At 37.6% G+C, this 26900-nt stretch overlaps 1 protein-coding gene across 6 annotated transcripts in view; it reads right to left on the minus strand.

Moving 5' to 3' along the window:
- LOC135195770 (teneurin-m-like) overlaps positions 1–26900 on the minus strand; it is an 823709-nt gene that overhangs the window by 21101 nt on the left and 775708 nt on the right. For 5 of the 6 annotated variants that reach the window (XM_064222225.1, XM_064222226.1, XM_064222227.1 and 2 more), the window contains 7 exons: positions 25719–25926; positions 22286–22312; positions 17134–17323; positions 3702–4000; positions 2139–2312; positions 1316–1488; positions 256–508 (listed from right to left, as the gene is read on the minus strand). In XM_064222225.1, coding sequence (XP_064078295.1) covers positions 256–508; positions 1316–1488; positions 2139–2312; positions 3702–4000; positions 17134–17323; positions 22286–22312; positions 25719–25926 — 1324 coding nt within the window. The remainder of the gene's footprint in view (positions 1–255; positions 509–1315; positions 1489–2138; positions 2313–3701; positions 4001–17133; positions 17324–22285; positions 22313–25718; positions 25927–26900) is intronic. The other variant, XM_064222223.1, reaches the window with a different exon arrangement.

Here is a 26900-nt window from a genome sequence, read left to right on the forward strand (position 1 = left end):
AAAAAAATTCATTCAGGAAAAAATTCAGATAAAAAAAGATTTACTTGAGCCTAGGAACCGTAGAGACAGTGCCACTGAACTAAAGACACATCAGTGAAAAAAATACTGCTGGAAGAAAAACTAACTCAAAAAAAACATTAATCTAACACACAAAACCTTAATCTAACACAGAGTGCCACTGAAAAGCAAAAAAAAATAATAATAATAATAAAATAATTCAGGGAAAAAATACCCAAAATAAAAAAAGACACTCACTTGAGCCTAGCAACCGTGGAGACAGTACCATCTGGCTTGACGCGCCTAATGAGGTTGAAGTCGCCCACGTACAGGGAGCCGTCAGGCGCCGCTGCCAAACAGGTGGGCGCCAATAAGGGCGACTCGCTGGCCTTCCCCTCACAAAGGGCGCCGCAGTCTACCTCCCTCTGCTCCCCCGTCCCCAGGAGGGTGGTCACCAGGTGTCTCTGGGCCGATAGATAGATGTTTTGCCCGTCTCCTTTCTGGAGTATGCCTGGTGGACGGAGGTAAAGTTGGAATGAAAAATAATGACATACAATAGTTTCAATTAAAATTGGAAATTTGAAAAAATGGCGATTACATCAATAATATGAAATGAGTGATATTTTTATGTAGTATTTCTTAACGTTTACATTGTACTTGATTCGTTTTATATAAGAGGTATATTAGGAGGAAATTGCACAATAATGTGAAACTTTTAGAATATATATATATATATATATATATATATATATATATATATATATATATATATATATATATATATATACACACACACACACGTGTGTGTGTTTGTTTGTATGGTGCTTTTACGTTGCATGGAACCAGTGGTTATTCAGCAACGGGACCAACGGCTTTACGTGACTTCCGAACCACGTCGAGAGTGAACTTCCATCACCAGAAATACACATCTCTCACTCCTCAATGGAATGGCCGAGAATCGAACCCGCGAACACCGAGGTGGAACGCAAACACCATATCAACCACGCCACTGAGGCGCTGTGTGTGAGAGAGAGAGAGAGAGAGGAGATGAGAGAGACAAGAGAGAGAGAGAGAGAGAGCTTTGAGCTTTACACAACCAATACTAGTTGTATTGTTTTAGTTTGATGAAATTAACAGTCGCTAGAGAAAGTTTTGTTCAAATTATATATATATATATATATATATATATATATATATATATATATATATATATATATATATATATATATATATATATATACAGAGAGAGAGAGAGAGAGAGAGAATTGACTTTTTATCGAAATACACAATAAATAATTATAATAATAAAACCACTTACCCTGATGTACGTTATAAGCGTGATGCACATGGATATTGAAACCGCCCACTCCAGATATGCCGATGTCGTACCCGGCAATCCTGGCCGTCTGGTGCTCCCAGATAATACGGCTGCAGGTGCTGTGTTCATACCCAACGGAGACCCTCGCTACTGAGACGCCATAGACGCTTTGGCTGTAAGGAGATTTTTTTTATTATCATAATGGCTGTAGCGAGAGATTTTTTTTGGAGGTTCTGTTTTTACAATGGCTGAATCAAGGGTAGATTTTTTTTTTTATTGTGAGAAAACTTCTGCACTTAATCTAGTGGATAAAGAAACTATTAATTTTTAATTCTGGCTGTTGATGCGGGATTTTTTTTGGGGGGTGTTATGTGATATTTTTTATTACACCTTAAGCCATTAGTTATTTTTTTGTACTGACCTTCGTTAGAAGCACTTTTTTTAGATTTAACTTGAGGTGTTGAAAAGTTTTTTCATTTAGCTTAGTAGTAATTTTTAATTTTTTGGCACAGTCGGACGATTTTTTTCTACATCTGACCGTTTGCAACGCTAATTTTTCGAAATGAAATAGAACTAAAAGAGTATGAATTTCGTGTCCACCTTAGGTTTTCTAATAAGAGAGAGAGAGAGAGAGAGAGAGAGAGAGAGAGAGAGAGAGAGAGAGAGAGAGAGAGAGATAAAAACTTGAAAAAACTTAAAACCACAAACCCGCCTCCCCAGATAATCATAATTCGAAATTAAACATAAACCAATCCTATACGAGCATGCCCTAGAACTCCCCCCCCCCCCTCTTTTTTTTTTTTTTTTCCTTTTTCCCCCTCACCGGTAGACGTCCCGTCGGTTCCATGCGTAGGTGTACTTGATAGCCGGGTCGGCCTCGAAGGTTCGAGTGAAGAGGATCCCCTCGATGACTATCCGAAGGTGAACTCGTCGGAGAGTCGAAGGAATCCGGTCGGGAGTGAGTTGCAGCCTCAGTGTCGACTCGTAGCCGTTGGATCTGTGGGGAAAGGGATTAAGTGGATCAATATGTCTGTGAGACAATGGATCCTCAATAATTGTGGGGGAATGGATCAAGTGGTTCAATATATCTGTAGGACAATGGATCCTCAATATGTCTTGGGGAATGGATCAATATATCTGTAGGAAAATGGATCCTCAATATATCTGTGGGGAAATGGATCAAGTGGATCAATAAATCTGTAGGAAAATGGCTCATCAATATGTCTGTGGGGAAATGGATCAACTGGATCAATTAATCTGTAGGAAAATGGATCATCAATATGTCTGTGGGGAAATGGATGAAGTGGATCAATATATCTGTAGGAAAATGGATCCTCAATATGTCTGTGGAGAAATGGATCAAGTGGATCAATATATCTGTAGGAAAATGGATCACCAATATATCTATGGGGAAACGGGTCAAATGGATCAATATATCTCTAGGAAAATGGATCCTCAATATGTCTGTGGAGAAATGGATCATGTGGATCAATGTATCTGTAGGAAAAACGGATCATCAATGTCTGTGGGGAAATGGATCAAGTGGATCAATATATTTGTGGGAAAATGAATCTAGTGGATCAATATGTCTGTGGGAAAATGAATGAAGTGGATCAATATGTCTGTGGGATAATGAATCTAGTGGAACAATATGTCTGTGGGAAAATGGATTCAGTGGATCAATATGTCTGTGAGAAAAAGATTCAGTGGATCAATCTGTGAGAAAATGAATGTAGTGGATCAATATGTCCGTGGAAAATGGATTAAGTGGATCAATACATTTATGATAATTGGATTAAGAATTCATTTGCGAAGTTGGATCTATATTTTATCGCTTCTACGGCAAATCTTGTTCAACTCTTTAAGGCAAATGCAATCCATCGTTAAGACATTTAGAATGGAATGGGATATAGAATTTAGGCCGAAGGCCAAACGCCGGGACCTATGAGGTCATTCAGCGCTGAAAGGGATATTGACAGTAAGGAGGTTTGAAAGGTGTAATAGTTGCACCATGAAACATTGTTAGAGAGGGTGGAAAGTCGGATGGAAGAAAGAGAATATGAACGGGGGTACAGTGAAAGGCATTTAGGTTTTCGTCATTATACTAAGAGAGAGAGAGAGAGAGAGAGAGAGAGAGAGAGAGAGAGAGAGAGAGAGAGAGAGAGAGAGAGAGAGAGAGAGAGAGTCATAAAATGCAAGGAAGAATGAAAAGAAACTAAGACAGGGCCATTCCATACGAAAACTACAAGGAACATCTTGGTCGATTCATTTCTATCTCCAGTCTGTCCATCTTCTAGCCCAGCTGGAAGCATCGTTGAAGGCGCCTTACCTGGAAGAACGACTGACTAATCAACTTCTGGAAACCGGCGTAGGGGCAAAGACTTACCTGGACGAATGATAAACCAGATACAATCCAGTGCCTGGAATCAGCACCGACTCCTGGACGACCTGGGCTTCCGCCAAGATAGCGTCCGTGTCCGGACACTTCCCCTGGAAGCTGTTCTGCCAAGTGGCCATGACGACGGGTCGTAGGAGGTCGTAGTCGTGGTCAATACACTGGGTGCTCAGGAGTCGTTGCGGGTGGTCGTGGTAAGTGTCTGCGTGGTCTGTTCCAGACAGGCCGCTCACCGTCATGATTATGTCGTCCAGGACGACTACTTCGTTCCAGGGAACCAGCACTCGGATCTTTTAGGGTTTGGGAGGGGGAGAAATGTAAGTGAACATCCATAGTATAGGTTACGTAAATACCCACCAGTAAGTCCTTATGACAAAAAATGCTAACTACAATAAGAAAAATAAATGTGACAAATAACTGAATAAAAAAGCCTGGTGACAAATAACTCCAATGGCAATGACACCACTAATGAGTTAGGCAAATACACATCATCAATAGCAGTCAGGTCCTTATGATAAAAGGAAAAACAGCTTCGAATAAAAAAATTAATTGTGACAAATTACTCTAATGAACAAAATAAATCTTGTGACAAATAACTCCACTTACAACACAAAAGATAGACATCAGTCTTTATCGATAAGTCCTTAAGACAGGAAAAAACTAATTAGAATAAAAAAAACTCAATGTGACAAATAACTAATGAATAAAAGAAACATGTGATAAATGGACCTCATGACGTGATAAAAAATTACTCACTTGAAAACTCTAACAAATATATACCCATTATTTAGCTGTATATCAACAGAAAAATAAGTGGTATTTAACAATATGTATGGTCATAAGCCTCATGTACCAAATACAATCATGATATATCTATTATATTACTGTCGGTTGATTTCCTGAATTTATGTAAAACCGGCGTCGCATCATTTATGGTCATCGCCGCCGGTTATACAGTGTAAACTATTCAACAGTCAGCATTAACACCTAAATTCTATCTATTAACTATAAAAATTTTCCTCAGTGATTGTTCGTCTTTTCACTACCACTATGAGATATATCTTGTACTTGTACGTGTGATTGTTTTGTCCCAGTTCGGCCAGATTGGTTAACAATGAATGCAGCTATTTCCCATCTACTACCGAGCTCTGGACTCCTTTCCTTTGAAGCCTCATTCCTATTCTCCTAACCCTTTTGCTGTAACTGTCACTCTAGGGATAAAGTCAATCTTGGTACTATGCAGGAGCTTTCACACCTAAGTGACAATTGGCAAGTGGCAGGTGGCAAGTAACAAGTGGCCTGGGGTCTATCATAGACATTAAAAAAATCAAGAACTCTCAGTCTATAAAAAAGGTGGAGGGGGGGGGGGGGGGGGGGGGGCGCTTTGTAATGCAGTATTTATAAATTTTTGTGAGAAGTTCAGTACTCTATTCAAGTTGGTATGGTACTGTTTCTGTCTTGACCCTTGGCAATACTGTAAAGTAAATAAGATTATACTCTCTCATCGCTTTTGGCCTACTATCCTACATAATTAATCACTACTGTCATCATTTAGCCTTTTAAATACTGAAATAAGCGATAAGTATGATTGCATATTACTGCATTTCTAATGTTTAAATTTTTATAAATTTTTCATTTGATGACATCAACAACACAGTGATAACTGGTGAACTGCTGCGTGCAGAACAGTTGTTACCACTGTCCTGGTGTGTGCTACAGTAAGTGCAAGAATCTGGCAATTATTTCGTATCTGTATTATGACATAAGGTTAATGCTAGTGTTGCCAAAATGTTGGAAGTAGTTAGTAACACCCAGTATTGGTAACCACTTCGACAAGTATGTACTACGTACATAAATTTTGGGCCATTGTCTCATGAATTGGCGTTTTAAAATTATGGCAGTGCGTTTTCTTTCGCTCCTATTTTCTGCCGAATCTATATAACAGGCAAAGTCTCAGGGAAAATTAACAATAAGGTCAGCACTAAAATTCTATAAAACGGAATACTGAAAAGCATGAGAGGCCTGATGTGGACCCTTAAACTCTGCCCAACGAACACTCAGTGAGTGTGGGGAAAGAGAGAGTGGATGTCATCCACTCAATAATTATTCATTTCGAGAAGGAACTCAGTCAACATAGGGAGATGACCATCTTCCCTTGAACTCGATTTTCATTCTTAACTAGTAATCTTCTCCTAAACCTATTACAGAATTCACAGCCGGTAATCACTGACGAAGACCCGAATGGAAATAAAAGGAGGAACACATACACTTGCTCGAACTTTGTGTTAATAAGATATTTACATAAATCGGAAATAAAAATAATCCCAGAAATCACACCTATAGACTTATCAGGTTCGCTCAAATAATTTGTTCCTGAATTCTTTTTTTTTTTTTGGGGGGGGGGGGGGGGGGGGCGGGGGGCCCGGTGGTTGAAAACTGGAACAAAGTTAAAGTAGTTAGACAGCTTCTTAATAAAAAACGGGGAAAAGTTAAAGACAAAATTCGAGAGCATTTCTCATAAATACCAAAAGGACGAACAAAAGTCACGCCTATGTTAAAATCTTACAATTTTGAATCGTTTTTCGTTCGAAAAAAGCACCCACTCAAATCGCGTAAAAGTTTTAAATATCAGTAGAACCAAACGCAAAGGAAAAAACCCTGTCTTCTGCAAGTGGCCACGTCAAAAACACGCTCACCAAAAACTCCCCGGATGATGTGAAGTCAAAAATTGGCGCAACGCGTAACCCAACTAGGCCCATAATAAGTAGCCCATAAAAAATTTGGATGGGTGGGTTGGGGCGGGGTAGCTTCCATAACAAGTGGCCCATAATTAACCAAGACCCACACAACACACTGTTTTCGAAACAGCTCTTGTTTTCTCATTTTTTCCCTTTCAGCCTCGGCTAAATGAAGCTTCTAAATAGCCTTTCAGAATAAGCCGCGAGAGTGAGTTAGTTATCCTGTTTTGAAAGACGAGAGCCACTGTTTAAAAGACCTTTTTTTTTTAAAATAAAACATGGGAGATCGCAGGTGAGGGATAATTCATTCATTACACATCGTGGAGCCCATTAAAAGCATTACAGCTCATGAATATATAATTAATCGTCGTTGCCACATGCTGGGCCAAAGAAAAGCAGAGTTTGAAAAGCTTCGACGAGGAATTTGCTTTGCAAACTGAAATCTAGCTGAACCGAGAGCGATATCCTTGAAGTTTTTTCTGGTGCAAAGAAAGGTCAAATGTCAGTTGATGCCTGTATTTGATCCATATTAACAAAAATTCATTTTAATTTGAAATATTATAGGAATTGAGAGTAAAAACTCATAAGATATTCTGACACGAAGAAAGTCAATTGTGCTCATTCAAGACCAAATAAAAACAAGTAAAATATGCGATGAGGCTTCTTCGGCGCAATCGAGTTTTCTGTACAGCCCATGAAACTCGGCCGAGGTCCATGCAACTTTAAGCCACGGCCCGGTGGTGACCTGTGTTGTTGGCACCTATAGCGGTGCCAGATGCACGGTCATGATTAACTTTAACCTTCAATTAAATCAAAACCACTGGGGCTAGAGGGCTGCAATTTGGTATATTTGATGATTAGAGGGTGGATGATCAACATACCAATCGGCTGCCTTCTAGCCTCAGTAGTTGTTGAGTTGTGAGGGCGGTGAGAAAAAGTGTGAAGGGACAGAGAAAGCCCTTTCAATAGTTTTCTTTTACAGGAAACAAACAAACTAAAAATGCTTTAGAACTGAAAAAAAATATACCTGCATTTAAAAGTAGTAAATGATTCGAACTGAACGCAATAACTCACAAGAAATTCCGAGACGCAACGAACGACAAATGGTGCTCATTCAAAGCTACATTTGAGTCGAAATAAAACAACTTCATCTGACTCGCGAGGCAACGCGCCCGAGGGGCATTAAAAGGTTGAAATGTGGACAATACAATGCTCACTCAATTAGCAATAAACTTGGGGCCCTGCTGATGTACAAAGGAGTTACGACTTCTAGTTACTTCTAGGCGTGTTTCTATTGCCTCCCAGACCGTCAAATACCTTAGAAGATACGTTTTGCTGAAGGCGAAGAGGTGTGATTTATTCGCAAAGCTCTCGCTCGGTTACTTGCAGACACAACTGGAAATACGCTTTCTCAAAAAGCTTGGTTGTCAGTCCGTGGGAATGATTTCGAAGACGAACTATAAGTAGTTCATAATATCTAGGATGGAAAATCATCATCTGAATGAATTACAGTTGGTTATTTCCACGGAAAATAATCTATGTCTTTCTTATTTCTACAAGAGAGAATCAAGCTGTAATAACGGAAACAAGCTACAATGTCGCCTGACATGGCCCCATGATACGACAGTCTGTCTACCTCATTCTTTTCTTTTAAGTCTGATTTCATTTTTTTCGAATTCCTAACTTTGTACTAACGATCCTTCTCTACTCTAAGAAATGATCTCCGTTCCAAGCAATTTGGTATGATGAGAGCACACAAAGTTGAAATATTCGTTAAATCTTCCGTATTTAGAACAGAATATAAAATTTAGGCCTAAGGCCTATAATGTCATTCAGCGCTGAAACGGAGTCACAGTAAAACGGTTCGTAAGGCGCAGGAGGAGGAAAACCGCGTAGTTGCACTGTGACTCAATTGTTAGGAGAGGGTGGAAAGTAGGATGGAAGAAAGAGAATATGAGTGGAGGTATAGTAAAATTAATGAAAAGGTTTGCAGCTAGAGGCTAAAGGGACGCTAGACAGAACCTCAAGTAACGCTTATAGTACAACGCATGAAGTGCACTGGCGGCACTAACCACCCCCTACAGGAGAATGAAGGTCAGTAAACCCGAGAATATTGAATAATTTAACATTCTAAACTCAAAAGACGCCCAATGAGCATGGAAATATTTGATTACATAAAAAATAAACCTTTGCATTTACGATGAAATATACATCAGCACTTTAAAATCGAAGACGCACAGATAATAATATGGGTCCATTACGCTGCGAAACCCAGAGGATTATGTGTCAGTCTGCTAACGAGAGGAAATCTCTCACTCAATTAGGCTAATCTACCTTTGATGAGGCTGTTTCCCCCAATGCTGATTATTGACAAATCATCAGCGCAGCTCGATCAACAGTTACTGAGCTGCGCTTGTTTCCTTTTCAAGTCTCAAAAATGGACTGCTGGCCTAGGAGAAATGTTTGTGGCGTTTTCATTTCGATGACAATTTTTTTTTTTCATTTAACATTCAAAAGGATGCAGTTATTTCTTGGCAGTATAATCAAGACCAAATCACGATTTTTAAATATATTTTTGAGTCACTGTCGTTAGTTCATATATTTCACACACACACACACACACACACACACACACACACACACACACATATATATATATATATATATATATATATATATATATATATATATATATATATATATATATATATTATATATAATGTAAAATGTGTGTGTGAAATATATGAACTAACGACAGTGACTCAAAAATATATTTAAAAATGGTGATATATATATATATATATATATATATATATATATATATATATTACACATATCTTTTCACAAATAAACTGTAACCCTTTCATAAACGGAATGAACCCCATGTGCGGAACACTTCCAAAGCGCAATTCACCTTATACATCTTTCACCCCATATATTTACAATTATACTTCCATCTCCCTGGTTTTCATATACAAAAATAGGAAATAGACTCCCTTGCTAACATTCATTGTCAATCCTCTGTTTCACAGACTTCCAAACTCACTTTAAAATAAGATTTTGCAGCTTCTCTTTACTATCACCAATCATCAGCCACGCTACACTCCATTCCAGGCTTCTTTATTTACCTCAAGACCTTGCACTTACACACCTATCCTCTTCCTGACTTGTATAGTCAGTATTTGCAAAAATATTAACCCTTCATTGAATAACAAACCTATTCTGAAACCCACTTTTACATCTAACTTGTCAACTTTTAGTTCACATATTCAAACAAAAGCTTTAATTTTACCTTAGAAAATATTCTACCTCTCAGAAAGTTACGTTTTTATTCAGTTTGGTCTCAACACCATCCACACTGGATCGCCATCGTTTCTATCCTATCCATTTTTTTTTCTTTCTTTTTAGGGTTCGTAGGGGCCACATGCAACCTTTCCTTTGTGCTCTCAAACTCCTCAAAGAGCTGTTTCATAACCATTCACCCTCTTTCAGTCTAAAACCTAGAATGATGTTCCCTACCAAGAATTCTGTGACCTTTCTAACTTTCTCGATCTTTGCATCTTCAACTTCTTTCTCTGTCTACTCGGTGGAAACAGAAAGAATATAACCAATGAATTTCATCTCAGGATGTGGATTCAGGTGGAAATTCTAGAGGGCACATTCGTCAATAAGTGAAGAAATGTCAGAATATACAGTTTCTCTGTCAGATAATGGGACAGCAAGTTTTCAAAGCAAACGAGGTTCGTGTTGGCTTGGGACGAGACGATTGTTCCATCAAAAGAAATACGTACAGAAGTGACCTAAAGTTAAATTTTTTTCTGAGTGATTTGCTGGAATATGCTCTTCACCTATCGTGACTCCTGCCATCTGTCATACAAGTTTTAAGCTGTGTGTAAATATACATACACATATATATATGTATATATATCACACACACACACACACACACACACACATATATATATATATATATATATATATATATATATATATATATATATATATATATATGTGTGTGTGTGTGTGTATGTATATATATGATATTTATATTTAAACAAGTAAGACAGATGCCAGAGGTCTTGAAAGGGGGAAGAGCATATCCAGGCAAGTATATGTAGCTATCTAATTTTATCCACTCTTAACTTTTTGGCCTCTGAAACCAACACATTCCCAAATTAGGGTCCACCTGCCTACGCATTTCTCTTTCAATTCTTAAGATGGAAAACCTCCTTCTATTGGTGCTGTTGCGAAGCGTTTTTAATTTAGCCACTGAAATCGTCGGCACTGTTGCTGACGCGCGGGAGATTTAATATGCAGAGAAAAAGTCAACATACAAACAAGTTCACCGAAATAGATCTCGTCAGCAGTGCCAGATGTTATTCATACCTCGAATCAGAATGCAATTTCAGTATATTCGTCTACGAGGGCTAAAATGTACCCAAGAAGCTGCATTAATTAATATTTTTTTTAATAAGTGATCTCTTCTCTCTGGATTTCACATAACCTTCTGCTACTCCTTTCTAGTGAACACCATATTATTTGGAAGCTTGAACTTCAAGTCAATGGGCCCTGAGGTGGGCTTCTTCCATATGAATAGGCTTAATCTTCTCAATAATAATAATAATAATACTAGAGGCTGAAGTAGCTCCAGGACTCATGCAGAAGTGTGTGCCTCCTAGACACAGCGCACATATAAAAGAAAAGTGATGCAACCAGGAACCCCACACTGTAAATACTACCCAGTCGAATTGGAGGACTGTCATAGACCAAAAAAAAAAAAAAAATAATAAGCTTTACTTTAAAATTAATTTCCTGTAAATTAAACAAAAACAAAGCGTATTTATGATGGAATTCGACTTAAGAAGTCAGTATAATAATAATAATAATAATAATAATAATAATAATAATAATAAGCTTCATTTCAAAATTAAATTTTCCTGTGAACTAAATAAAAAAAAAACAGTATTTAAGATAGAATTTAATGTAGGACATCAGCCTCATAATAACAATAATAAGCTATATTTCAAAATTAATTTCATACAAATTGAATAAAAAACATTATTTATGCCAGAATTTGACGCAGGGCATTAGCCTCATGGGGGCAAGCCGACTATACAAAAGTAATTTGAAAATCTGGGTTTGAGGAAATCCTATGTAGTCTGGCTCAAGGTTGCCTAGGAAACACCCTTTTTCCCCTCTCTCTTCTTCTTCTTCTACTCTTCTTCGTCTGCCGATTCGTTTCAGAGAAATCGAGATTCCACGCACCAGATATGTCATAAACTTGAAGATAAAATATCAGTGAAAATACGATTAGACATTTTCTGCTTGATTTCAAAAGTCATGATTGAAATCATACTGTTATACTGTTTCTTGGCATTGTTTAGTGCGTTTCTATTCAAGTTTTACTGAGGCTGTCAAGCTATATATATCTGAGAGAGAGACAGAGAGAAAGAGACGGTTCATATTGTAGATGACGATTCTGCAGCATATATGAATCTGTCTTCCATCTAGCTACCTGTTTATCTACACATCTATGTATCGACTGACTGATTTATTTATGGCTGCTAAAACTGGTGTCACAACATCTAGGTTATTGATGCTGTAAGCCTATCTATCTATCTATCTACCCATATAATATACATATATACATCCTGTCACAGTCGCCATGTTATGAACCCAGGGTGAGGTTCTAAACAATAATATAATTATATTAATTATATATATATATAATATATATAAATAATATATCTATATATATTATATATATATATATATAGGTTTATATAATTGTATCTAAATTTATGTAAGAATACAAGCCTTTACGACAAAAATCAATCACGTACATACATACGTACAGCACTAATGACATTCACTAAGATCTATTAATTCCCGGAAGAACGCCTTCGTCTTAATGGTGGGATGAATAAACAAGACACACCTAGTTACAAGGGGTCAAAACCAAGCGTAAAATATGGTTCAGAAACCATTTTAAGTGATGAAACCAGTCACAAAGAAGCGAAAAATATCGGATAATTCATCATGTTCTCGGTATACAAAGAAAACACTGCGGCAACTGATGATGCTGAAAATGTTGGTTTCAAAACCATTTTCTGTAATGGAACCAGTCACAAAGAAGGAAGATTTAATATGAAACTCGTTATTCTTTTGCTGCGCAAATTGCACACTGTTGCACCTGGTGATGTTGAAACCAAGTTTGAAGATGGTTTCGAAACCCATTTTATGTGCTGAAACCAGTCACAAAGAAGTAAAGCGTATTAAAAAAAAAAAAAAAAATAAAAAAAAAAAAAAAAAAAAAAAAAACTCAGCTTGGGTACAAAACCAGGCAATATCATATTGGCGGTAAAACCTTTAACTATCGAACAAGCCAGATGAGAATTGTCTTCATTCTCTAGTTACAAATAAAACACAGAGAACAGCACGATAAAATACCCGACTACACGATAAAGAAACCCAGCGAGAAACGAATTCTAAGATGGCGCTGAAGTCAAGCCTGCACGGTGTTTCCGAAACCAATAACCTACGGACAAGATACCTTGGAACATTCTCTTTACCCTCGCCATGCATATTTTATGGAATATCAATGATAATTTTATTGTCGAGATAAAGACCGCGGCGATCAGGATGGAGAGGAATATAGGCAATATTTCTCGCGTGTTACATATGTAAGAGCTTCTCCTCTCTTCTTTTTTTTTTTCTCTCTCTCTCTCTCTCCTTACGACGAAGATATATTTCCTTCGATATAGGAGTGTACTGATGTACGCCTATGCTTATATGTTCACAGAGCGTTACTTGCAATAATACACTGGACAGGAGATACTGGATAGGAGCATACCATTTTCATGGCACTTTAGTTATCATACAAATATAAACCCGTTTTAGCAGTTTACTGAAGCTGTACCTCCGGTATCTACAGGATAAAAGATTCATCTAAGAAAAGTCCAAAGAATGGAACACAGCAGCCCAAAAACTCTGAAAATCAAATGGTTTTTCCGTATGGACCCCTTACGGCGTTTCACTTCCTTTTCGTAACATAATTCTGAGGCAATGTACATCAGCTCTTATTCAGCATGGTTGCTGGATTTTTCTAACTTATAGTAACATTTTTCTATCAAGACTTCACCTGCAAGACTTCATGGCCTAGGATTTTAGTGTAGAAAACGTTCTTGTATCAGAATCTTGTCGAAGGTCAATTTCAAGAGGGTTGTAAAATCACCATACGGACTAAAATGTATACATATTTGGACATTAAACAAAACACAACTCAAGTCCAATGGTTCACTAGTTTTGATAAAACCAGTGACTGAATTTCCGTAATATTTTGGGTCTTATTAGCATTGTCATGCGAGTTCACATATACCAAAAATTATGTCAGTAATGATACGAATTCCTGTATGCACCAAATGTTTTGGCCATTATGATAATAAAATTTCATGGACGACATCTTACATTGGGTAGGTGAGGGTTGGGGGGAGAGAACGGCAACCACCCTATCCAACCCCCTGGTCTTAAAAGGCGAAATTATAAATAACTGGTTGTTACAAAATTTTAACACGACTGCTATCTTTCTCAATTGGAATACCACGAACTCTTACTCAAGTGGAATACCTTTACAAAATCTTACTCAAGTAGAATACATTTACAAAATCTTACTTTACTGGAATACCACAAAGTCTTACTGGACTGGAATACCACAAAATCTTCCTCAACTGGAATACCTTTACAAAATCTTACTCAACTGGAATACCTTTACAAAATCGTACTCAACTGGAATTGCTATACAAAATCGTACTCAACTGGAATAGGTATACAAAATCTTACTCAACCGGAATAGCTATACAAAATCGTACTCAACTGGAATTGCTAAACAAAATCGTACCCAAACTGAAATAGCTATACAAAATCGTACCCAGCTGGAATAGCTATACCAAATCTTCCTCAACTGGAATACCTTTACAAAATCTTACTCAACTGGAATAGCTATACAAAATCTTACTCAACTGGAATTGCTATACAAAATCGTACTCAACTGGAATAGCTATACAAAATCTTACTCAACCGGAATAGCTATACAAAATCTTACTCAACTGGAATAGCTATACAAAATCTTACTCAACTGGAATAGCTATACAAAGTCGTACTTCACTAGAATTGCTATACAAAATCGTACCCAACTGGAATAGCTATACAAAATCTTACTCAACTGGAATACTACACAGTCCGCATTGCAAGCAAGTGCACCAACCAATCCAAGTTCATTAAACGACATAAAACTACTGTATCTCAAAGGTGGCTCCAGCTCTCTCTCTCTCTCTCTCTCTCTCTTCAGAAGCACACCCATCTAAGTAACTCCTTCTGCTTAACAGGTTTTCGTCATTATCGTGCCGTGATTTTCGGCGTACCGAGCCACTCAGATTGCATCTCCTCGCGTCAGCGCCGTGACCGAGATGGCTCGTCTAACGAAGCTATTTCCGTCGCATTTCGCGGCGGTTCCTAAAGATCCCGCTAACAACATCGAGCTGCAGCGTAATTGAAGTACTATTATTATTATTATTATTATTATTATTATTATTATTATTATTATTATTATTATCGAGAAGATGAACTCTATTCATATGGAACCAGCCCACTACAGCGGCCATTGGTTTGAAATTTAAGCTTCCACAGAATATGGTGTTCATTCGGAATTATTATTATTATTATTATTATTATGAAGATGAATCCTATTCAATGGAACAAGCCAAATCCTTGTGGCAAAACATCTGCTCAGGAGTCATTTCTAATTTCACGGAGTCTCGGTAGCACTGCCCGAGACCAGAGGTCCACATCCGGCCTCTTCTACCTTCCAACACCTTGTCACAGTTATGGGACGCCTTTGGATAACGGCCCGTACTGGCAGGTCTGCTTAACCTAACCCAACCTACATTTCCTAAAAGCACAATAAAAATGTCATCCACAATATGGTATGATTCAACTTAGTTATACTGCATAACGTTATTCTTCAAACGAGGTTTTCCTTCATTGACTCTGGAAAATGAACATGTCCCAATATATAAGCTTGGTCTGTGGTAGGTAGGCTACTATGCTGTATATATCCCTACAGAAAACTAGAAATTGTCCATTAAATATCATGTTTGAAATGATACCCTAATACAGGAAAATGGATAAAACCGCATGTAATACACAGCTACATGACAACAGAGCTCTTGAACTTAGAATTTAAACTTGTTTGTAGTATAAACGATTCAGACCATGTGAAAACACAAGCACCAGCTTGTTGGCGTGACACCACCTGTGAGGCAGCTGCACTCTAGCAATTTAGTTAACTTGCACTCTATGAGGCTAATAGAGCTCCATAACACGTGATAAAAAGAAGCTACTCTGATGGAATGGTTACAAAGAAATATGCACACAATACATGAATTTCTAGGCTAGTGTTACAATGAGTAACTTTAACCTGGTCTTTAGTCTTTAGCCAAACCCTCATTATATTTGTTGCTGTTGGTTTTCACTCCTGAATACCGATTAATTGTTCACTTATGTCTTGTATATGCTTATTTGTATACAAATTATACGTACATATTTGTATACAGATTATACGTACATACATACACATACAAATACATATACCAAATAAAGTAACATACACTGAATAATAATACAATAATTTCTGTTCCTAACCGTGAAAATGAAATAATATTAGTTTATTGGTTTACAGCAGGCTACAATCATTACACCTGATTTCTTGATAACGGTTGAAAATTAAATAATATTAGTAAATAACTGACCCTGTCTTACATCAGGCTACAAAAATTACTTTTGATTTCTTAATAACGGTAGCGATAAAATATCGTTACGATGAATGAATCTGCTGAGTGAAGCTATAGCGTTAAATTCCTAACATGAAAATAGCTTTATCTAGACAGGATGAACATGCATGGGAGTGATATATCACAAATATTCCACTGGCAATAGTGATAGATTTTGGTCTGGTGACAAAGGAAATAGGAGTGAGACGTACACTACGAAAACTGCACTGTAACCACCATATCATTTTTAAACTTGGGTGTTTTCAGCTTACTAATATACAACTCTGGATTTATTTATAATTAACCCAATGAGACAACACTTTAAGAGCCACTGCACACTGCTGGGTATATGTATGGTTTTTACTGAAAATCTCCAAAAACCTTAACACAGCCAAACCTAACCTAACCTAATCTGGGGCACTGCGCCTTGGGCTTCGACATTTTTGGCCATTTCTGAGACAGTTTATTACACGTGACTATAATTTCCTCCTAGGTAAACAGTTAGAAACCGATTCTTACAAGCTTGGTACTGAAAAACCTGATACGTACTAATTTACAGGTTGGGCCAAATCATCCCTGCCCATGACTTACAGGATATGCCCCACAGTCCATGCCCATCCTCTGAGCCAAGGTCTGAAGGGCATTTCCCAATGGACCTGACCCTAACATTCACTGATCTAGGCCTTAATGTTAACAGAAACAACCTAAGTTACCAGTAGGGGAACTATGGGTATCTTCCCTGTGGGCATAGTCCTAATGTTTAAAAGAAACCACCGACCTCCTACCAGCGGGGAAACAAGAGGGTCTCTTCCCTGAGGACATAGGCCTAATATTCAACAGAAACCACCCGACTCTTACCAGCCTTGGACTGAAGGGCATCTTCCCGAAGGACAGCGTGACGGCCCCGCCTCCGTTGACCATGATGTCGAACCATCCATCCGTCCGGGTGAGCGTGAAGCCCTCGAGCTTGTGGTTGGTGGACACCCTCAGGCCGACGATGCCCCTGCCCGCCTTCGTCACCACGCGACCACGCACGACAGCTGCCCGTCTGCGTGCCACAGCATTATACAAGGTTTCAACACACGCCATTTTTTTGTGAGTCTCAAGGCGGTGTGTGGCGAATGTTAGGGAAAGAGTTGGGGGAGACAACTGGGTAAGAGGGAGTTGTGGGGGGGGGGGGGGGGGGGGGGGGGGGGGGGGGGGGGGGGGGGTGGGTGGGGGAGTTGGATTTCTTGGAGTATGGGGTTGATGGGGTAGGTGCCCAGGATGTGAAGGAAGGGTGTGAAGCGTGATCTCTTTTTTTTCTTTCTTTCTTTCTCTCTTTCGGTGTGTATGTCTTCGTGGAGGTTAGTGGGTGGGGTTTGGGAATAAGGGATGAATAACAGATGAATAACAACAGGTGTGTGTGAGACATGAGGAACCATGGAATGAAAAAAGTTCCAAAAGGGTTTCTGGCAAGTTTTCGGTCGATGAAAGGAAACAAAAAGGGAAGAGAAAAGGAGGAGGGTGTTTTGAAGCCGATTATGCTCTGATGATGACCAGATTCACTAGCCAAAAGCAGTAACGGTGCAAAAAGGTGAAAAAAATCAGGGAATTGTGGGAAAAAGCGATAATGAGCAAATCAGACAGATAAATTAAGAGACTGAAAGATGTACAGAGAGGAGGGTGCATGTATATACATGTATATTTAATATATATATATATATATATATATATATATATATATTCTATATTATATATACAATATGTATGTATGTATCTATATAATTATATATATGCCATATGTATCTATATTATTATATATATATATATATATATATTATATATATATATATATATATATATATATATATATATATATATATATATATATAGATACATACATACATATGTATCTAATTTATATATACATACATATATATACATACACATATGCAGAGAGAAAGGAAGAATGCAAATAAGATAATTGCTGGAAAAATATAGCACAAAAAAGTGGGAACATATAGAATTGTAAAAATAACCCCTTTGAAAACAAGAAAGGCGATAAATGAGAAGTGGAGAGAAAGCAAATGTGCTGAATGAATTCAATGACAATCCTAATTCAAAAATTCAATAAATCCTTGAATTTAATTTGTTTAAACACAGAAGAAATAAAATTATCCAAATCAATCCAATGCTGAAAATTGAGTTTTAATGATAATTTTGAATCAAATCAATGTAATTTCTCATTTTTTCATAACATAAGGTCACTGACAGAAGTCCAATAAATGCATTATTCACTAAACAATTTAACAAACAGCTGAATAATAAATTTGTGATAAATTAGTGATGGGAGATAGAGAGGAATTGTGGATATCAATTCTGTGTATCTGAATCTGTGTATGATTTATGACTAAACAAACAAAAACATAAAATTATATTCACACCTGAAAAGGATTTACACAAAATAAAAAGTCGGTGAACCCACACCATTTGAATAAGTATGAAACGAAATCTAAGTAAATGATTATAATAATTATATTAAGGATAATCATAATAATAATAAGTGCAGGCAAAAATTTTTAAAACATGATATATGAAGTTTATCAAAATTTTAATAAAACCAAAAAGAAAAGAAAATACAGGAAACTGAAAAGGCCTAAGCAAAAATCGTAATAAATTCTCATACATGCAAAGCACAAGGATAAATGAGCATAAAAATGGGCAAACAACATAATAATGAAAATCTAGGATGAACAATTTTCCGGGTTACGTAGATGTCTGTGAACATAACTGCTAGGTGTCTGAACTATTTACAGTTGTGGATACGTGTGTGGGTGTATATGTGTGTAAGTATATACAAAAGTATAGTGGGGGGTTGTTGTGATTGCGAAATCAAGGGTGTACTTAACTAATTCTGAAAAGAAATCGACTTAACGGTGACTAATGGTAATGGTGAAAAGTCTCTATTTATGGTTCTTCAAGCTTGGAGGCTGAACTCGGAGGGAGAGGGCTAATGGAAAATGTCATAAAAGAGTCATTTCCTAATTTTTTTTTCTTTTGCTGAAAGGTGGTGTCGGTTCTAGTAGCAAAAAACATTTCCGATGCATGATCTAAGACGGCAAAGACACAGGGACAAGATGCAGGCAAAAGTTTTGGGCACAGAAGCATCGATGGCGTTTGTTTCCTTCAGGGTGTTGGCGGGACTTTCGTTGAACAGTTCTACAGCTGAGCAGTTCTATGATTGACCAGTTCTACAACTGGACAGTTCAACAGCTGAACAGTTCTCGTCTAAACAAAGATGTTATTGCATTGGATGGTAAAATTCCAAAGCCTTAATCATCAGCTCTGTTTTGAACTTTCCACTCGAGAGTGTTTGGAGAATGGCCCTTTCATTATCTAAATTAAGTGACATTCATAGGAGCATGAAGTGGGTAAAGATAATTGATAAATGCATTGCTGTATTCTTACAGAATCAATGTTTTACAAATTTAAGCACGAAATTCAAAACTTAACTTAAATCAATTCTAATTACAAAAAATTCACACAATCGTCCCGCCAACATGCTTGAAGACAGCAGACATGAAAAGCAGAGCAGCAGCAGCAGCAGGCAGCAGACAGACAGACAGACAGAAGGAGAGCATTAAGGAGCAAGTAACAGCAGCAACATCAACAGCAGCAGCAGCAGCAGATGCAACATCGAGAGCAGCAGATGCAACATCTCAACATCGAACATCCTTTCAGATTCATGAGCAGCTTCTCCAGCAGCTGTAGGTGCTGATTGAGTGGCACAACACAACGATTAAGGATACGGAAAGCACAGCATCAGAAGCTTTTTCTTCTTCATCAAGCAGACGTGTCATGCAATTTCACCCGTGGTCAGAGATTATAATTACAATGACAATAAATAATCATCACAACAAATATTCATATTTTGACTTTTTTTTGGACGTTGTATGAAAGGAAAAACATTTCATTAATCTGGAATGAAAAAATGAAACGGTTAATATTGGGGCGTCTTAAATGATAACAACTGTGTATTCTGTCTCAAATGTAACAGATCTATAAAAATATGAGAACCAAAATAATTGAGAATGCCAAGAATCTGGGACGGAGAAATAACTGCTAACCAAAACGAAACGCAAAAGTGAACCGAGAAAAAAAGAAAAAAATAAAATTCATGCAAGCATCTCTCGAGATCTGAAAAGTGACCGGAACGTAAGGTTAATGCAATTGGCCAACCGATGTGATTGTGCTTGAATAATGCAATGAAAATGATATCTGCAATGCTTATACTTAGAATAAAAAATAACAACAAAGGCTCTGAGGCCTTGAAAAGGCTTAAGTAAAGATATCGAGTTAGTGGAACCTTCCTTATAAAAAAGTAAATAAATAAAAGAGAAATGAATGATCAGATCAAGTATAGGCCTGATGGTTATTCACAGAATGAAATACGAAAATGGAAAATGAAAAGCATTAAACAAACAAACAAACAAAAATAATATGTTCAATTAAGATCACATTCAATAATGTCATAGCTTTAGTTTTAATGCCACAAAATAAATAAATAAATAAGTAAATAAACGGAACAAATTTAAATGACCTGAGAATAGTGGAATGGCTTCTTCACCTGTGCAACAGGTGAATAGGTAAATGAGGTCTGCGACCGACCCTGTGATGGAAAAGTAGCTCACTGATTTATATATATATACAAAAAGGACACAGCTAAGATTCACAAGTGTTCTTTGAGAAATCCTCCATCGTGGAATAAAAAAAACACAAGAGATCCTCTTTCGTGAAAAAAAACAATCTCATATTTAAGACAATCACCATTTTTTTTATATATATTTTAATAAACGAAGCGCACAATAAGATGCTTTTTTGTTCGCATGCTACAGAATAGGGGAGAGGGAGAGGATTAAACAGCACGAGAAGGACAGAGAGAGAATGAAAGAACACAAATAACCCACTGTGATCACGGAGAGTCAAGACGTGACACTTATATACAGCGTGAAAAAAATCTCACCAGTAAAAAAAAAAAATACCGATGCCAACACCTATGTGAAAAAAACTCTAGAACTCTTACAGTGACACAAATTGGAACAACAGTCAAGTAACAAAAAAGCCCAGACTGAAGACAGTATTAAGACAATAATGACGCATATATAATCATATATATATAGATATATATTTGGATTATTGAAATCATCTCTAACAAGGAACCAAAAAGTCAAACGGAAATGGGAAAAAATGTAAACAACTGAGAAAACGAAAGGAGAGCAACGAAGCCTTGGGGTTGGAGGTGTCAAAAACTGCTACCTTTTATGACAGAGATTAAAAGAAATAATAATAATAATAAAGAGAAGATGGGGAGGAAGAAGAAGAATAAGAATACCAAAGGCTAAACGAACGAAGCAGATGAAACGAAAAGCGTCGAAATAAAACACTTAAAAAAAGGGGAAAAAAAGCTAAATATTTAGGACCATGAGATGAAAAAGCAGCAAGCTGAGGTGTCTTTTTTTTTTTTTTTTAGCTATTATTTCGGGTTGACAGCGATAGAGATATACACAAATTGGTATAGATAGCAAGCAAACAATAATGGTGGAATGTTTGTTCACATTCCCACATGCAAAAGGCTGCACTCAAATTACAGTAGGAATAAAGATTAAAATGGGCAATTGCCTCCTATTGGGGTCATATTGCATACCATGTGCATACGCATACTATGCAATATACATACACATATGCAAATACATATACATGGAAAAGTATACGTATTCATATATGCTCGGTCAGGTGGTAGTGCAAATCAGAAATGTTGCTGACAAATAGGAAGAAAAAATATAAGAATATTTATGCAAAGTTGCCAGCTAACTCGATCTGAAAGGAACTTGGGTAAAATATTAAAACTATGGAGAAATAAGATGCAATACCAAAAAAAGGAAAAAAAACTCAAACCAAAAAATAGGTAAATAAATATATACTGTAAATGTTTCTTTTTTTTTCTAAACGTGCTCTTTATTAATCTTACCTCGGGTGGAAGTTGTTCCGAAAAACACTGAAACGCAGCACGGAGAGAAAGCCGCGGTTAACCCAAACATTCCCACAACTACTACAAGCTAAACGGGAACCAGTATACATCCGAGACCACCGGTGCGTACCAGACTTGAAATGACTCTATTTTCACTCATGTGAAGGAAAGAAGGCAATTACCTTACATTACGGAAATCAATCAAATGTGACAAAAACTCTACGGAAACAACACTCCGTGTTTCGAACAATGCTTAGGTTCTGAATGCTAAGTGACTTGATTTTAAACATCATTAAATGACCATAATGACTGGGAGTGATAGAGAGATAATCCTTTAACCAAGCATAAGTTAAAGCATGCTAAAGCTTTAATAGACAATTCCAACCTCTCAAAGATACACAGAAGAACGTCAAAGGGACATCAAATATAATTTAACTAAATAGTAATTACTGACTACCGATGAGAGTTGTATAGTTAGTTTAACAAGTTTTACAGACATACTATTATGCATAGTTAATTATCTCTCGTATGACTGCAAATGAGCTCTAAACACTAAGCCAAGAAAGAAACCAGCAAGTACGCAACGGGGTTCGGACGAAACACAACATGGTACTTGTATCCTGCTCACAAGTTAATGCATCCAACACGGGTACCCCATACAACTTTGCTAAGCCGGTACTCTGTTTGGGCGGCCAATCTACAGAGTACCGTCAACACTACCGATAAATCTAAGGCGAGTCAAAAGGCGTCATTCTCAAGAACCTGGAACTTGGTTGGCACATAAGCCCCGACTCAAGAGAGAGTGAGACGTGAGAAGGATCAGGTGGAGAGGAAGGAAGAGGAAGAGGAAGAGGAAGAGGAAAAGGAGGAGTAGGCGCAGGACGAGCTAGAAGGAGTTCTTAAGAGTTATGAAAGGTGAGACTTGAGAAGGCTCCAGATGGAAAGAATTAAAGACCAAAGTTAATCGATACAAAGTGACACTACTTAGACGTATAGGCAACTTGGGTATCACAGGTATTCATCCAAGATGAGTATCGCCTAAGCTGTTTAGGAGAGAGCATATTCAGAATTTATGTACCTACAAGCTACAGGTACTTGAGAAGGCGATCCCCAGAGGTTGACAACAAAAATATCTATGAATGTTTTCAAGAAGTAGCAGAGGCCTTTACATATCTAGATTGAAGAGAATAAATCAGAATAGATAAGGAAATTCACCATGACTATCCCATCTGCAGACTATGAATCTGAAAACCCCTATAAAGAGGTTGACATGAAGAGACTGTGATAAACTCTGCATGCATCTGCAAGAGGCACTCAGCAAATGCTAGTCACTACGCAACTTCCTGAGTCACACTGGGCAACTTCTTGAGGCACTTAGCAACTAGCAGATGCACTAATTTATTGACTGAGAAACTTAATAACTGCCAAAGGCCCTCGACAAATGCAAAAGAAACAAGGCAGCTGGTAGAGACAGTCGGCCATTGTTACTGGCAACTGCATCAGGCCCTCAGCTCCTCTACTGATCGAAAATCTCACCACTGCTCAAGACACTTGACAAATGCAAGTGGAACTCAGCAGCTGTAGAGAAACTCGACAATTATTACTGGTTACTTACTGAGGTACCCAGCAACAGTTACAGGTCCCTGGCAGCTATTAGAGGGACCTGGTAATTACCCCAGGTCCTCATCAACTGCTAGAGGTACTCAAAAGCTGCTAGATACCCAGTAAACGATACAGGTCCGCAGCATCTGCTACAGTCACCCAGCAACTGAAAGGGAAACCCAGCAGAAGCTAGAAGGAATCAGGAACTTCTAGACGAGCTCGGCATCTACTAAGGTAACCAACAAACATTTGATACATCCAGCAACTGCAGGAAACACTGAGTATACGCAAGAGTATCCAGTAACTGTTAGAGGAACTTAATCATTGCTAGTTCATACGACTGGCCATAGCGCTCACCACATGCTAGTGCCATTCAGTGAGCTGCATTCACTAAGTAAATGATACATTCAATTAGCATCTGTTGGCGGCCCCCAGGGATTGAATGCATCAGTCAACAGCAAATGTCTGAGCCAGTCAGCAACACTTATAGTTTCTCATTCACTAGTAGAAATCAAGGTTCTCCTCATGCCACCAGAGTTCTTCTAGTCTCACAGATAGGACTTATCTAGAAATCGCTACCTATTTTGATCTGTTGTCACTACTATATATACACAGAGCCACTTCCAGTGATCAGGTATAAATGAGGGTGAATCAATCGTAACATATAAAGACAAATGCGAATTCTATCAACATGTAGCAAAGACGTTTCGGTTGACCTCTGGACTCATCATAACAATATATATATATTTTTTTGGTATCATCAATATTCATTGATTCATGATATTTTTTTTTCTACCACTGTCTACTGTAGCAACACAAACGTGACTACGCCTCAGCAGTGTGACATTGATTAACAGACGGCAATTATGAAGTACAGTGACTACACTATGTTTGGAGCCACCCAGCCTCAGACAAAACACACACAATCTCCAAATGGTACGCGTGGGATGCAATACAGTGATAAAAATACTAATGTTGTTTTTAAGGACAATATATCTCTCTTTTTTTGAGAATAGTATTCCTTATTACTTTTTTTTTAAAGTGAAGATCAAAAGGTTTTACTTTAACACTTTATAAGCTCACAGGGAAAAATTTATTTACTGATAATCCACAGAAAAAGATAAGTAGCCATTCCTCGATTAACATATATCTAAGATATCTGATGATGATGATATACATAAGAAAAGAGAAAATGGATCAGTTCAAATGGAGACAGCTAATACTGGATGAAGTCCAAGTAAGAATCGAATATATTAACGATAGTAATAATAATAATAGTGATAATAATAATAATTATAATAATAGTAATAATAAAAATGCCTGTGATCATGAATAATATCATCTAAAAAAAATAGGAATGCGTTTTAATAAGAAAGTAATTCAACATTCCAGAATGGATTTTGAGATAACAAATAGAGAGCAAATAGACTGGAAAAAAATAACACGAAATCTACACAATGATTTGAAAGAGAATTCTAGATTTGATACTAATCAGCAGTGTAGTTTTGATATGAAAAAAACTCTGCAAAATACTATTCATTAAAGTCTCATCTAGATGAATCTATTTGCTGAATACTTTTTTTTTATCCTTAATATTTTGTTCTTTTGCTTTTAAATTTATTTGTTCATCAGACAGAATGAAGGACATAGGACACCAAATTACTCCTACTGGTACATTACTATCTTAACAACTGTCGTCGACAGTAGAGACACAGAGCGAAGTGCAACTCTTGGACTGAGGAAGCGCGTGTGTTCTTGTGAGGTCTACTATAAACATGAAGATGCCTGACACGACACACCACCCCCTACCCCCCCGGAAGGCCCCACTCACCTCCTGTTGAAGTTGTCGCTCTTGGTGAAGAGCTGCAGCGAGTCTTCCTCGATCAGGAAGCCGATCTTCTCGAAGAAGGAGGCTGTCGGCCCCGCCGGCGTCTTCCTCAGCAGGATGTCGAAGGGCGTCGCTCTCGACACGCACAGCTGGGAGTCGATGCAGGCGGCCTGCGTGCAGCACTCCGGGTCTTCGCAGTCCTTCAGGCCATCTGGGAAGAGAGGTCAAGTTAGGAGGTCTCGTCGTAGTCGAAGGGAAGGGGTCACGGATCATGAGAAGAGGTCACGGGTCACGGAAGGGGTAAAGGGTCATGGAAAGACGTCACGGATCATTTTAAGCGGTCACAGGTCATAGGAAGAGGTAACAGATAATTTTAAGAGGTCACAGGTTATAGGAAGAGGTCTCGGATAATGGCAAGAGGTCATGGATCATGGGAAGAGGTCACGGGTCATGGGAAGAGAACCGGAGAACCCAAAGTTTCCAGTGTTTATTAGAAATTCCTCCCTTAAAGAGACAATTTTGAAACTTCACCGACATTTATGGCTTTCAATTACAGATTGGAAAGAATGATTCCACAAGAAGACAATGTAATCAACTTGATGAAATAAAAAACCTGAATAATTACGAACTTCCGACACTATCCGACAAAAAGAGTGTCTTTCTGTGACAGTCTCGGTATTTCGTCATGCATTTGAAAATTAAACTAATGTTTACGCGCAGGAAGGGTAAATGAAATCTAAAGATAATGTCCTCAATTGGAGAAACCCGAGATTGCCCATCATCATTTCGGACTTACTAAATGTTTTAAACATAACTCAACAAGCAACTCCGTGTGAATGGAAACCAAGATTCATTACCCTTGATTATTTAGAACTAATAAATAAGTAAAACCATACTGTTTACTTTTTTTAAAAAAAGTCATAATGAGCACTTAACACGAGACTCCAGGAAAAAAATTACGAATAAATATAATCACACTGTTTATATAAAAAAAATCATCATGAGCACATAAAATGAAATTCTAAGTAAGAAAAAAAAAAATACTACAAAAACACTTCCTCCAGATGTCAAACCCATTTCCTCAAAACAACCTTACCTCGATACTTAAAAAAAAAAAAGGATAATGATCATATAAAAAAAAATGACACCAAACAAGACACTCATTCCAGAGTCAAACCCAACCTT

Source organism: Macrobrachium nipponense, chromosome 16 (genome assembly GCF_015104395.2).
Source record: "Macrobrachium nipponense isolate FS-2020 chromosome 16, ASM1510439v2, whole genome shotgun sequence".
NCBI classification, from domain to species: Eukaryota; Metazoa; Arthropoda; class Malacostraca; order Decapoda; family Palaemonidae; genus Macrobrachium; species Macrobrachium nipponense.